General features: G+C 39.0%; 1 protein-coding gene across 1 annotated transcript; it reads left to right on the top strand.

Moving 5' to 3' along the window:
- Positions 1–2,135: 2,135 nt before the first annotated feature.
- Positions 2,136–7,248, top strand: LOC145893993 (tolloid-like protein 1). Its single transcript, XM_082982423.1, has 10 exons — positions 2,136–2,263; positions 2,578–2,780; positions 3,078–3,237; positions 3,734–3,933; positions 4,105–4,264; positions 4,605–4,646; positions 5,075–5,253; positions 5,745–5,916; positions 6,379–6,575; positions 6,952–7,248. The coding sequence occupies exons 1-10, from the start codon at positions 2,209–2,211 to the stop codon at positions 7,165–7,167; spliced, it is 1,584 nt and encodes a 527-aa protein (XP_082838549.1). The 5' UTR covers positions 2,136–2,208; the 3' UTR covers positions 7,168–7,248.
- The last annotated feature ends 4,962 nt before the right edge of the window (positions 7,249–12,210 follow it).

Genomic DNA, 12,210 nt, shown 5'->3' with positions numbered 1-12,210 from the left:
AGAACCAATTCGTTATGTGGGCCATGCATAGGTTTCTGGTTGGAAAGCACTGCGCATTTGCGCTGTGCCGTGATTAAACGCACCGAACTAACTGGCTAAATGAAAATCGCTGAATTTAGCAAATATTTTCTCAGGAAGTTTATTTAAAAGGTTTAAGAATTTATTGTCCCCAAATCCAACCCCGGCCCAATTACAAAACCGCTGTAAAAGAAATGCGTAAACACAAAACAACATGCAGGTATCAGAAGTGGGATATTATGAGGTGGTGTAATTCAAAACTTTAAGAGCCTTGAATTCATCCGCCAAGAAATTATTCATCGTGATAACGCAATGGGGGAACTTTGTGAGAAAGATACAACAAGGAATGCCGGTTATTTTCCAACCCACGAAGTAAGTTTTAAATCACCACAAGGATGCCGCGTCGCTTAGCGACAAACCCAATAATTCCTCTCGGTAAATGTAGCGTTTAGCTGCAGGCTGGAAACTCGCGCAAACTGATGGAAATTATTTCTGTAAAATTCCACCCAACGTAGGGTCACGTGCCTCGCATGAAACAGGAACTGGAACAAAATAAACGAGTTTTGTCAAAAAAGGGCGAAGTCATTTTTTTTTCTTGACCTCTCCAACTCGTGTTCGGAATGCGTGCAGGTCGTTGTTGGTGCGCAACAAAGGAGACAATACCGCACTTCACAAATTATTGTTACGTAATAAGCGCAACGTCTGCAACTTCGAAAGAGAATCGGAAATTCAAGTTAATTTAAAGCGCATTTTCGATACAGTTGTTCATTATGACATATTTTTACCAATTTTTAATTTCCCTGACCTCTTGTCCTGCTCTGGTGCCAAAACTTCAACACAAATTTAAGAATAAATTGCATCGCAACTACTAGTTTACAACACAAATAATGTCTATACTCGCCTAGCGTGCGAAAAGTTATTGTTACAATTTCCGACCCAATAATTGCTTTTAAAAAAAGATTGCAAATAATATTCTCTTGTATATGTCAATTTAAGCTGCAGATTGTTTGAGTTAGACACAACTACAGATAAGCGAGGCGCTACAACCAACTTATTCGTTTGGTTGTATTTGCGCACGGAAATATCACAGGTTAACTTAGAAAGGCCAAGCCATAATTATGACGCATTGCCGAGAATTGTTATCTGTCGTTGACCAAATGTTTTCCAGCTTGAAGCAAACTGTGGTAAACAACTTTAAAATGTCAAACACGATGATTTCATTTCGGGGGATTTACCAAAACGTGCAACTTCTTACGTGTTGAAGAATTTCTTCTTCGCAGAGTGAACACTTTAGCCCAAGGGTAAAATTGCGGCTTAAACTTTTGCGTAAAGCTGTCGACCGTGTTATTAGCGATGCTATCGCGAACAAATCACATGATGATGGCGGCTGTTCACTGCCATGTTCTCTTCTCACCGGACAACTCATGTTCTTGAAATTCTCATTTTTAATTTTATGAACAGTTGTAAGTCAATGTTTTTAACACATAGCTCAGAACTGCGGATGGACCAATCACTTGTGATTACGTCACTGCTCTGCCGATTTCAACAGGCGAGCTGTTGTCACGTGATGGTGAGATTAGTTGTTTTGTTCATGAACTCGCTTGACCCTTGCTGGGCTCAACCTGTGCGTTAAGTCAACACTAAGTACTGTTGATGACCAAAATATACGCTTACAAGCAGCATTCTAGGTTTTGGCTTTTTTACTAATTTTTCTAACAACAACAACTACGAGAAATGTGAAAACAGCTGACATTAGAACTGTTGAGGTTTCATCGGAATCTTCATCACAACAGCACATATGTAGTTCATACGCATATATAGTCTATAGAAACCATGCTTTGTGGGCATGTTTTTGTCCCTGCATATTAATTACCGTATTCTGCCATGTACGACTTTTATAAGCGTAAAATGGGGAAAGGTAAATATTATAGGATTAAAGGGAGTTTGTGCAGCGAATTTAATATAAACTGAACTTTGGCAGATATTAAGAGTACAACAACGCGCAATTAAATTTGACACATTGTCCGCAAATGCTTAATGGGAGATGATTCAGCGTAAGTAGGCGAAATTAAATATAGCATCAAGCAAAGTGCAAGCCGAACCTGCAAATGGCCTGCAGCAAAATTAGGCCGGGTATAAGTTGGCATCCGGACCAATATTTCGGCGTCTTGCATTGTCAATATTTTCACCATGAAATTTGTGGCAGCTTTGCTTGGTAGCTTTGTGCTGGTGGAAGCGTTTCTTGGTGAGTGATGATTCTGTATATTGGTCTGCAATGTTTAGCCAGTAGTGTTTGTTTTTGCATTCATTCAAATTTGCAATAAATGCAAAAACAAACACTACTGGCTAAACATCAATATCGTTTCAATTGTGATAAGATTTAACCAGACTGTGACGGTGACAAAATAATTAAAATTAGGTGGATTGACAGCGAATGATGAAAAGTGCAGTGTTTTGTTGAGCAAAATTAAAAAATTACATTGTGAATCGGCAAACCTGTTTAATTCACATCTATGTAATTTCGAAAACTTTTGTCATCAAAACCTTTTATCGGTGTAGCTGTTTTTGGTCAACAACCAGAGGAATGTGAATTCATTCTGATCGCCAACGAAACGGTGGATTCTTTTGCCACCCCTAACTATCCCGAACCGTATCCCAACCATCTGAATTGCGTCTGGATCGTGAAAGCTCCAAACCCTGACCAGAAGGTCGAAATCCTCTTCTCTGTAATCGACACCGAAGCTTGTTGCGACTTCATTCACGTAAGTATAGGAAACAGTAAATGTGTTTCGGATGCTACTATGCGGACATTGTAAATTTGCAACCGTAAATCCGCTAACATTTTATCAAACCTCGTAAACAGAACCAAAACTTCCTGCTAAAGTAACGCTTAATTGGGTTTTGTGATAATACATTTACCGTGTAACTTAAAGGCTTATATTGTTAAAGGCTTAAACAACAGAGCTTATACTGTTTAAGCAAGTTGAATCTCACTGAGAAATATAATCCAGCTAAATTATAAAAGTCTTATTTCTGATTGGTCACTTGGTTCTTTTCAGATAAGAGATGGAGAATCGTCCGCGTCACCGATACTTTTCCCTGCAAGCGGAAACAGAACAAAGACACGATATTTCGTATCGACATACGACGCCCTGCGCGTATCATTCAGCTCAGATGATTCCATTACTAAAAGTGGTTTCCACGTTCAGTATCATATCGGTATGTTAGGTATCGATATGTAGGTATCGTATCGAATACAGTAGCACACGACATCAAAAAAGAAACAAAAATTAAAGATGTTCGATATAATTGGTCTTTTATGACGTCAGCATATCACTGTGATGTAATAATCGTAAAAGAACTTAATTGGAGGTTAAGAGGTTGGCACCAATTCCGAATTCGAAAGATTTCGCAAATTGCTGTCATTCTAAACTCACATGGACATTACTGATTACTAATCACATATTCAAAATGTGCGTTTGGAGGTTTCACAAACAAAATTTCATCGTAACCTTGGTGGGAAACAAAATCCAGAATATTAATCAACCTCACTGCACAAGTTGCTCGAAAACATTTCATTCGCTTTGTGTACTTTATGACGTAACAACTCAGCAAACTTTTCCAACGGTTATTCCAATCAACTTATTGTAGTTAGTTTTTGAAACATGTAGTAATCTATAGTAGATAAATGTCGTATGATTCTTATACATTTCAGCTGTCACTCAAGACTTTCCGGAATGTGGAGGTGACGTCACAGCTACACCATTCAGGCAAAGTTTGTCGTCGCCAGGTTGGCCTGGATATTACAAAAACAACTTGTTCTGTCTTTGGACGATCCGTGCCTCAGATCCTGATCACATGGTCGTACTTACTTTCGTCGCCTTCCAGTTGGAAACTTGCTGCGACAGCGTCCTGGTGAGTGATTTCTATGGAAATTTCTTAATTTGAATCATTCCAGCTGCACGATATTAATTACGTGACCGTGATTACTTATCTACATCACGATTTAAATCACAGGATCATAGCTACACAATTAATATTTTATCGTTTTTTTTCACATTTTGTACTTATCCCCACTTACCTCAGGTACGGGACGGAAGTGACGTAAACGCGAAGACAGTTGCTTACGTCAGAGGGAGGGGTGGTCGAGCCCGCCCTATCGTTTCAAGTAACAACACTCTACAAGTTCGGTTTCGTTCCGACCAGAGTCACAGCTTTCGTGGTTTTTATGCCATCTTCGAATCAGGTAGGAAAGTAACAACCTGCAACGGACAACGATTCTGACAATATTAAGGAACCAGTCTTTCTCAAAATAGCTTGCCATCTGGCAAGAATGAACGTAGTGTGTGTTCTTGCAACGTTTCATTTTCCATACGGCGAGATTTCATCAGTGTTCAAAAACGCAAATCAAATATGTTTAATCCTAATGAGGTTTTGTAGCAGACGAAACGCTGCATGAATAAACACAACGTTAATTCTTTCCAGAAAGTCAGCTATCTTGAATTATGCCAGGTAGCAACTGCAAAGTAAATAAATTTGTATATAATATAACCAAATAATAATAAATATATTGTTCTTTGTTTTAGTTCCACGAGGCAATATGACAGCTACGATACCAGAAGATCCTGGTAAGACAAAACGAAATGTTTCAACTTTTATGAGTTTGGAAGAATTATCGATAACATTAAAAGCCTCGGTTTAAAGTTATGAGTTTGAATTCCGGTTTGGTCGGTGTTAGTAGGCAGTATAAGAATAAGTGGTCAGTATAAGTGGTCAGAACCACAGACACCACTCCCGTGAGATTTCGTGTTGCGTTAAATTTGTTTTTTTCTACCTGGGTGAATGAAAATGTGATAACATTTTCTAACCTGTGTGATTGCCGTAAAATTAATCTAATGATTTTTGTTATTTGAACAATGAAAAGCCTTACTTTTTCGTATGTATGTTTTAAACTCTGCATCTTACTAATCTCGACCAAGTTGGTTAATTTCTGTACGAGGCGAATCACTGTAGCAACGTCGCCAACCTGATAAACAAACGATGCGTTTTTCCACAGAATGTGGCGGTGAGTTAGTGGCGCCACCTAACGGACACGAAAACTTTACTTCTCCGAATTACCCGAAAGCATACCAGAGCAGTTCTCAGTGTGTTTGGGTCATCCGGGCCTCAGAGGGGGAGAGGGTTCGAGTGTGGTTCTCGTACGTTGACACAGAAAGATGTTGCGATTGGATTAAGGTAATACAGACGATCATTGGGGTGGCGATACATTATCCCCAGTTATTTCCTTGACGCCTCAAAGATCGCTGTCTTCTGGTAAAACTTTGCCGCTGCGAGGACCTTTAGTAACGAAGACCACATGACGTTTTCAGTGAAACCAAGCCCTTTATGATATAAATGCCCTATTCCTGAAGCATACTATGATACTTCATGGGCCCCTATTTGCCTTCTAGGTGCTTCCCCCACATGTGGTCAGGTGCTTCCCCTACAAATGGCTAGGTGCCCCCCTCCCCCCAAAAAATGTTACTAATTCTTGAAAATGAATTGTACGAAGACATTTTAGTTGTTTATTGGTGATTGGGGCGACGATTGTTCAAATCAACTTCTACTTGTACTTTTAATACCCAGCATTAGTACACACTACCAGCACACACAACGTCATAAAATGACAAAACCTTGCCATGATCCAATATTAAAGTTTCCAACAATGATGATGTCTTGTATTTTAGGTGCGCGACGGAGCAGAGTTCGATTCTGACAAGCTCGGGGTCATCAGCGGTTACCCTATCACTTTCAACAGCTATGTATCAAGCTCAAATGTCATACGTGTTGAGTTTGACACCGATTCAAGCGTGCAAGAACGCGGTTTCTTTGCTTATTACGAAACTTACAAACCGACACGTAAGTAAATAAAGGGTTACGTGTGTCTGTGATGATTACTTAAGCATACAATTTATCAATGGGAGCAACATTGTCTAATTTTCAATTGGTTTTAATCGCAATTGTTACTTAGACGTAAATATTTTGACCATTTCATATATGGCTGTGTTTTGTAAAACCATTTTTTGGCATATTGCACTTGACTATATACATTACTGTGAATATCTTGACCATAAACATTACTTTGAATTGCATTAATTTGTACAATAACCACTTTCCATGAAACCTGAATCTTTTAATGTTGGTCTTCATTTTAACCTGAATGTATTGTAAAGTTTTGGGTGTGGGTTTTGTTGCATGATCTCAATCTACCATTGCTCGCACCCACTAAACAGAGCGTGGCAGATTTTCTTTTATTATTTATTTTCTTATTTACGACCATTGCATGTAAACAGGGGAAATAACCTAAACATATATTTTCAGTCGATATTTCTACTTCGTCATGCGGAGGAAATCTGAACGCCGACTCCAACCCTCAGTACTTCTCGTCACCAAATTTCCCTAACGGTACTTACCCGGTTGGTGTCACGTGTTCCTGGATCATCAGATCCCCGTTCGGGACCCAAGTGAGAATCAAGATTCTCGGGGTCATCCTTGAAACTTTCCTGGACACGCTGACGGTGAGATAGACAGAGTATAGAGAGAGACCAAAAGACAATCGACATTTTCACTGCGCAACTTTGCTCCACTGTAAAACGCTATGACATTTCAATCAAATATTCGATGGGCGTGTTAGTGATAAAGTAAAGCAACCATTGGGAATTAAGTCGTGACTTGTAGACATTGCACAAATCACTACTACAGCTCTAAACGAGGGTAAACCGTGAAACCAGTAGAGGGAGTGTTTGTGACTTAGCTATGCTGTTGTTGCACTTTTCTAGTTAATTCAAATATTTTGAAATAGAAACAACGAAATATTAGTTTACAAAAATTACTGAAAATATGACTTGGTTGCTTTTGTCAAGCCTTCGTCTAAGTGTTGTTTTCTTCCCTAAGGTGTACAATGGAGGGACAACACTCTCAAAGAGGATCGTTACCCTCACAGGAAAACACCCGCACAAGTTCACAATCACCACAGGAGGTAACGAAGCGCTCGTGGTTCTTTCTTCGAGCAGACGCGAGAGTCACGCGGGTTTCAGGGCAACCTACGAAGCCGTTGAACGACAGGAGGATGTGACGTCAGAGGGCGGTGAACCGGAAGAACCGAAATAGGAGAAACCCGCGACTTTTGATTCACAATTGTTGTTTCCTTTTTCACACAAATAAAGGCATGTAAATCTTGCAGTATCCAAACTCAAGATGTGTCCATTTTTGCATGAGTATTTTGAAGGTTTACACAAAAAATTTTCTGTTCCATTTTGTGTCAAGTTAGACAGAACTTTTCATTCTCACGTCAACCACAACAGGCAATTTTCAGCTAATATGCATGTTTTTAATAATGATTGCATAAAGCCCCAGATCTTAAATACACTGGTGTTAAACATAGAATTGGTTAAAATTTTGTAACTACGAAATGTCCATCAATGAAATTTAAATTGCAAAACGAAACCAATGTGGACGCATTGACCAAGTCGTGAAGGCTCTTCGTCATGACATGGTGTCATTTGCAAAAAAAATTTAGGCGATAAAATTTTCGCATTGCCAGAAACGAAATTGTTTCCGGTGAACAGTCACAAGATTCGAGAACCGACATTCGCACGACCTGGATGAGAACCAAGTGTGGATGAGAAGTCAAAACTCTTCACCCGACATCTGCTCTTGTATCGTTTAAACCAGAAACTTTTGAGCAAAAACTTTGTTGTAAAAAAAAACATTTGTTTCGGCAACGGAAAACCACAAGCAACCTATTTCTCTTGTAAAGTAGTGTTTCTGCATGCGTTGTGATGGAAATGATTGCATACAAGTGATATTTCTGGCTTCGCATTTAATGGACCTAATGTTACAATGCAGGTAAAGAACACATCAGAAAAGGTGTCTGTTTAAAATGGATAACTACGTTTAATTGATGTTGATATTTCTTTGTCTGCTACTGGTGAAAATTGTTGATTGTTGAGAGAAATCTGAAAATAACAGTGAAAACGCAGAGGCTAAATGTTTCCCATACTTTTGACCGGTCAAATCAACACTACCTTCAACTTCGTATCTTCCTTCGGCTCTCTTTACATCACCTTCACATCTGACGAATCGATTGTAGGAACCGGTTTCAGTGTACAATATCGAATCAGTAAGTTATAAAAGTTTAAACGAAATGTATTAAAATCCAGTCCTCGTTGGTCATAATCTGAACAAGGAAGAGAAATAAGGTTCAAAGTTAAAGGAGGCAAGTTATATTTTAAAACGTAAATACCACACCGTCAATAGCGTGCCTAGGAACCTAGTTCAAGATTTAAAGTTGAAGAAAGGCGCTAACTTGTAATGGATGTCATACATTCCACAGTTCCGGACATAACCAGCTGTGGAGGTTCCCATACTCTCAACAGGGTCGGGACTCGAACCTTCAGTTCCCCTGGATTTCCATCGAAATACCCGAACAATCGCTACTGTGAGTGGAAGTTCACCGCACCTCCAGGCATGCAAGTCCAAGTCACAATATATAATCACCAACTGGAGACATGCTGTGACCGTATTATCGTAAGACCCTTAACAAATGTCAATACATAAAAATATGTTTCCATAGGTTGGATGGCTTCTTTATGGACTGGGTAGGATAGAAAACTTATGCACACACACAAAAATAAGAGTTCGGGCATGATTCATTAGTAAATAGACAATTATGCTGTGCTGTTAAGCGCTCAATGGCTATGTATAATTGCTTGGCAATCCTTTTGTTTATTTTAGTGTTGTATTTAAATATTTTTGTATATATTTATATTTTTTTTATATTTTACTTTTAATTTTGTCATAAATAAACATTATTTATGTCAACGAGGCGAGCAACGTAACTCGTATTGTTATAGGTAAGGGACGGAACGAAAATGACTTCAAAGATTTTCGGATATTTGTCAGGGCGATATATCAAAGTCCTCACTTTCCGATCATCAGCAGGAGTGCTGGTGGTGAGATTTAGGTCGGATACAACCATCAATTACGGTGGCTTCACAGCAAGCGCTGAAGCAGGTGGGTGGAAATACGCGATAGTCTCAAGTACTTCAACAAAACCATTAAATCGCAAATTACAGTATAAAAAAACTAGTGTTTGAGCGCTGTTTTGATCCAAAAATGCATGTTTCTATTCGAATAAAAACTCATGATGTTCCATCCTGCTAAACATCTATCCATAAATTAACCCTTCAGACATGAAATCTTTATATTGTAATTAAATATTTTTTTATTTTCACGTGGTTCACGAAAAACAAGTGGCAATGGAAGAAGTTTCATGAAAAAATAGTTATGTTTTCGAAGAACGTAACAAGGTTCTTTCAACGGTTAGATTTTTAACTTTTAGAGATGTTGGTTTCCGAATTGTAAATATGACACAAAAGTTTGATGTCAAGCTAGATAGCTTTTGCATTAATACAGTTCGTATATTACAGTGAACACTCCTCCAGAATTTCTACCAATCCCAGAATACAACATGTCTAAGGATTACTACGTTCTGTAAAGTGAAACTAGGGTGGCCAGTAAGATCCCTTGTTCAGATGATGACGCGTATTCGTTGTTGTCACTTCACAGAATCGAGACGTACGTGACGCATTACAAGTGTAATTTGGGGTCGGCCCACATTGTTGTGAAATACTTTAAGACGTCGGTAAGCTTTTTTCGTGAGGAAACTGTGCCCACTCCTCAGGCAGACTTTGCTACAATCGTATTTCCGATATTACCAATATAAGTCTTGCAAGTTGTTATCTGCAATCACTCCCGCTCAGATAAAAATTCCAAAAAAAAAATGTTTACTGCGATTTTCATAGTTTTGTTAAGCCATGCGTGTTTGTTGAGCATCCTGGGCACGAATCCCGATCAGGTTTTCTTCTTGGTATAAAGGGTCGGGCGCTTGACCAATGCTGACAATCATCCGCCCGAAACAAAGAAATGTTTAAATTCCAGAATGTTCAGAGAGTCTCACCACGCCGTAACATCCAACTAGGTGGTACGCGTCGAAATTGTTTTACCTGCAAGTGGTACGCAACCGCAAAAAGGTTGGGAATCACTGCCATAGGTGGGCGGTCGTCAGAAGTATAGACTATATGATATACATATTGTATGTAAGTTCATAAACATTTGATTCAAATCCACTTCCACAAAAGTGCTTGTGGTATTTTAACCTTTTTCGATTTGAATTGAAAACTTCTCGTGTCCAGGTTTGGGACGGAAGCGAACCGACTTCCACTCGGCCTCGTGAGTGGCTCAAAGAATCGTTTCTATAGTTACGTGTCGACCAGCAACGTGATTCGGGTCGAGTTCGACAGCGACAGCACCGTTAACAAGCGTGGCTTCAGGGCTTACTACGAAGTGCACAGACCAGAAGGTAAAACAGATTAGTGTTTTCCAACCTTTATACAACCGTGATATGCTCACCCTTAACAAAATGTTACACCGAAACACCTAAAAAATTTAACTTTTCTTAGGAATGTTTGGTTCACAGACTCTGTAATAAAGAGTTTTACAGGCGAATTAGCTGCGAAATAAAATGATTAGATTTTACAGCTGAAAGGATAAACAAATCGATTTGAAGGCGTATTTGTCTTTTTCAGCTCTTGCATCCGAATCGAGCACTTATAACCTTACAGCGACACCAAGTGTGCAATACTTCTCGTCACCTGGTTTCCCTAATGGGAAATACCCAGTTTCGGTAAAGTTGTCTTGGAATGTTCGGGCTCCGTTCGGAACCAGAATTATAATCGAATTTTCGGCCATGATCATTGAACGTGGGACTCAATCACGGTAACATGTTTTCGTGTCACTCTTCTACACAAACTTGTATTATCGATGGTGGTGTAGGAAATATTGCAATTAAAATAAATTTTGAAATTTTGTGTCGAGGTTTTCAACGGTCTGACATCCGCAGACAAAGTAATGTTCCGGTTCTCTGGAAATTTCTACCTGACCTACCGTATCTTATTTTCTTCAAACGCTGCCAGACTTGAACTTCGCAGCAATGCAACCACAACCCATGGTGGATTCCGCGCCAGCTACAAGTCAGTCCCGATAGACGATGTGTTCTTAAGTCCAGAGTGATAGAATATATCAAATCTGAATAGCAGTTCAGTAAATAAACGTGTTGGCATTACGTCAGTTTGTGTAGGGTTTTTTAAAACAGTATAGCTATAGCTGGATTGATTTGCACTGCTTCAGCGAAAGCAAAAAAATCTAAGGACTGTTGCGGACTTTGCGTACGAATGTTGTTGAGATTGACCTGGGATAACCTTTATTGGGGTATGACCTGGAATACCCTTTATTGGTGTCTGTACCACTCTATTTTGTTTTGTCGCACGCCGCACTCCTTAACGGTCAATATATTTTTATCCGTTTTTAGCTTTTAATACCTAGAGTAACCTAAATAGATACCCATTAACCCAATGACATTATCGCAACATGCAAATCCTTGTTCGCAACGCAAAGTGTGAAAAAACTAAACACTTGCCATTGTAACAAGTGCAATATATTAAATGGACCACCTGTAGGAAGCACATGTAGTATATTGATGCAAAAAACTACTTTATTACCTGATCAAGCAACTGCGCACACCTTAATAAAGTTCCTCGTGCCCCACAGAGATATGAGCACCCCCGATAGACAATATCTGGGATAGATCTACACCAGGTGTGTTAAACATGTCCGTTTATTCTCTGGGGTTCTTTTGCTTGCAGAAAAAAAATGTTGAGGTTTCATTACAATCTTTGCAACCTTCATCACAACAGCATATTTCGAGCTGATGCAAACCAAAGAATGAAGTTCCGTGGCGTTAATTCACCTTTGGATGCAATCTACCTCCGCTTTATAACATTCGAAATTGCATGTTAAAAAAAATTGTCTTCCACAAAACATATGCAGTCTATTGAAACCAGTTGTTTGTGCACGAAGTAACCGCATTTTTCCAGGTACGCCTTTCCTCAATGCAAAGTAGCGAACGGTAAACATTACAAGATTAAAAGGGAGTTTTTGAAACGATTTTAATATAAATTAAATTTTGGCGAATAATAAGATTAGACTTTGGCAGATATTAAGATCACAACACCACGCCATTGAGTTTGACACATTGTACGCAAATGCTTAATGGGAAATAATTTAACGTAAGTAGGCGAAATTAAATATAGC

This window comes from Ascidia mentula, chromosome 3 (assembly GCF_947561715.1).
Source record: "Ascidia mentula chromosome 3, kaAscMent1.1, whole genome shotgun sequence".
In the NCBI taxonomy this organism is placed as follows: Eukaryota; Metazoa; Chordata; class Ascidiacea; order Phlebobranchia; family Ascidiidae; genus Ascidia; species Ascidia mentula.
This window is presented reverse-complemented; position numbering and strand designations above follow the sequence as displayed.

Coding starts and splice junctions, on each gene's coding strand:
- LOC145893993 (XM_082982423.1), top strand. CDS start 2,209: ATGAAATTTGTGGCAGCTTTGCTTGGTAGCTTTGTGCTGGTGGAAGCG. Junction 2,781..3,077: donor CTTGTTGCGACTTCATTCAC/GTAAGTATAGGA, acceptor GGTTCTTTTCAG/ATAAGAGATGGAGAATCGTC. Junction 3,934..4,104: donor CTTGCTGCGACAGCGTCCTG/GTGAGTGATTTC, acceptor CACTTACCTCAG/GTACGGGACGGAAGTGACGT.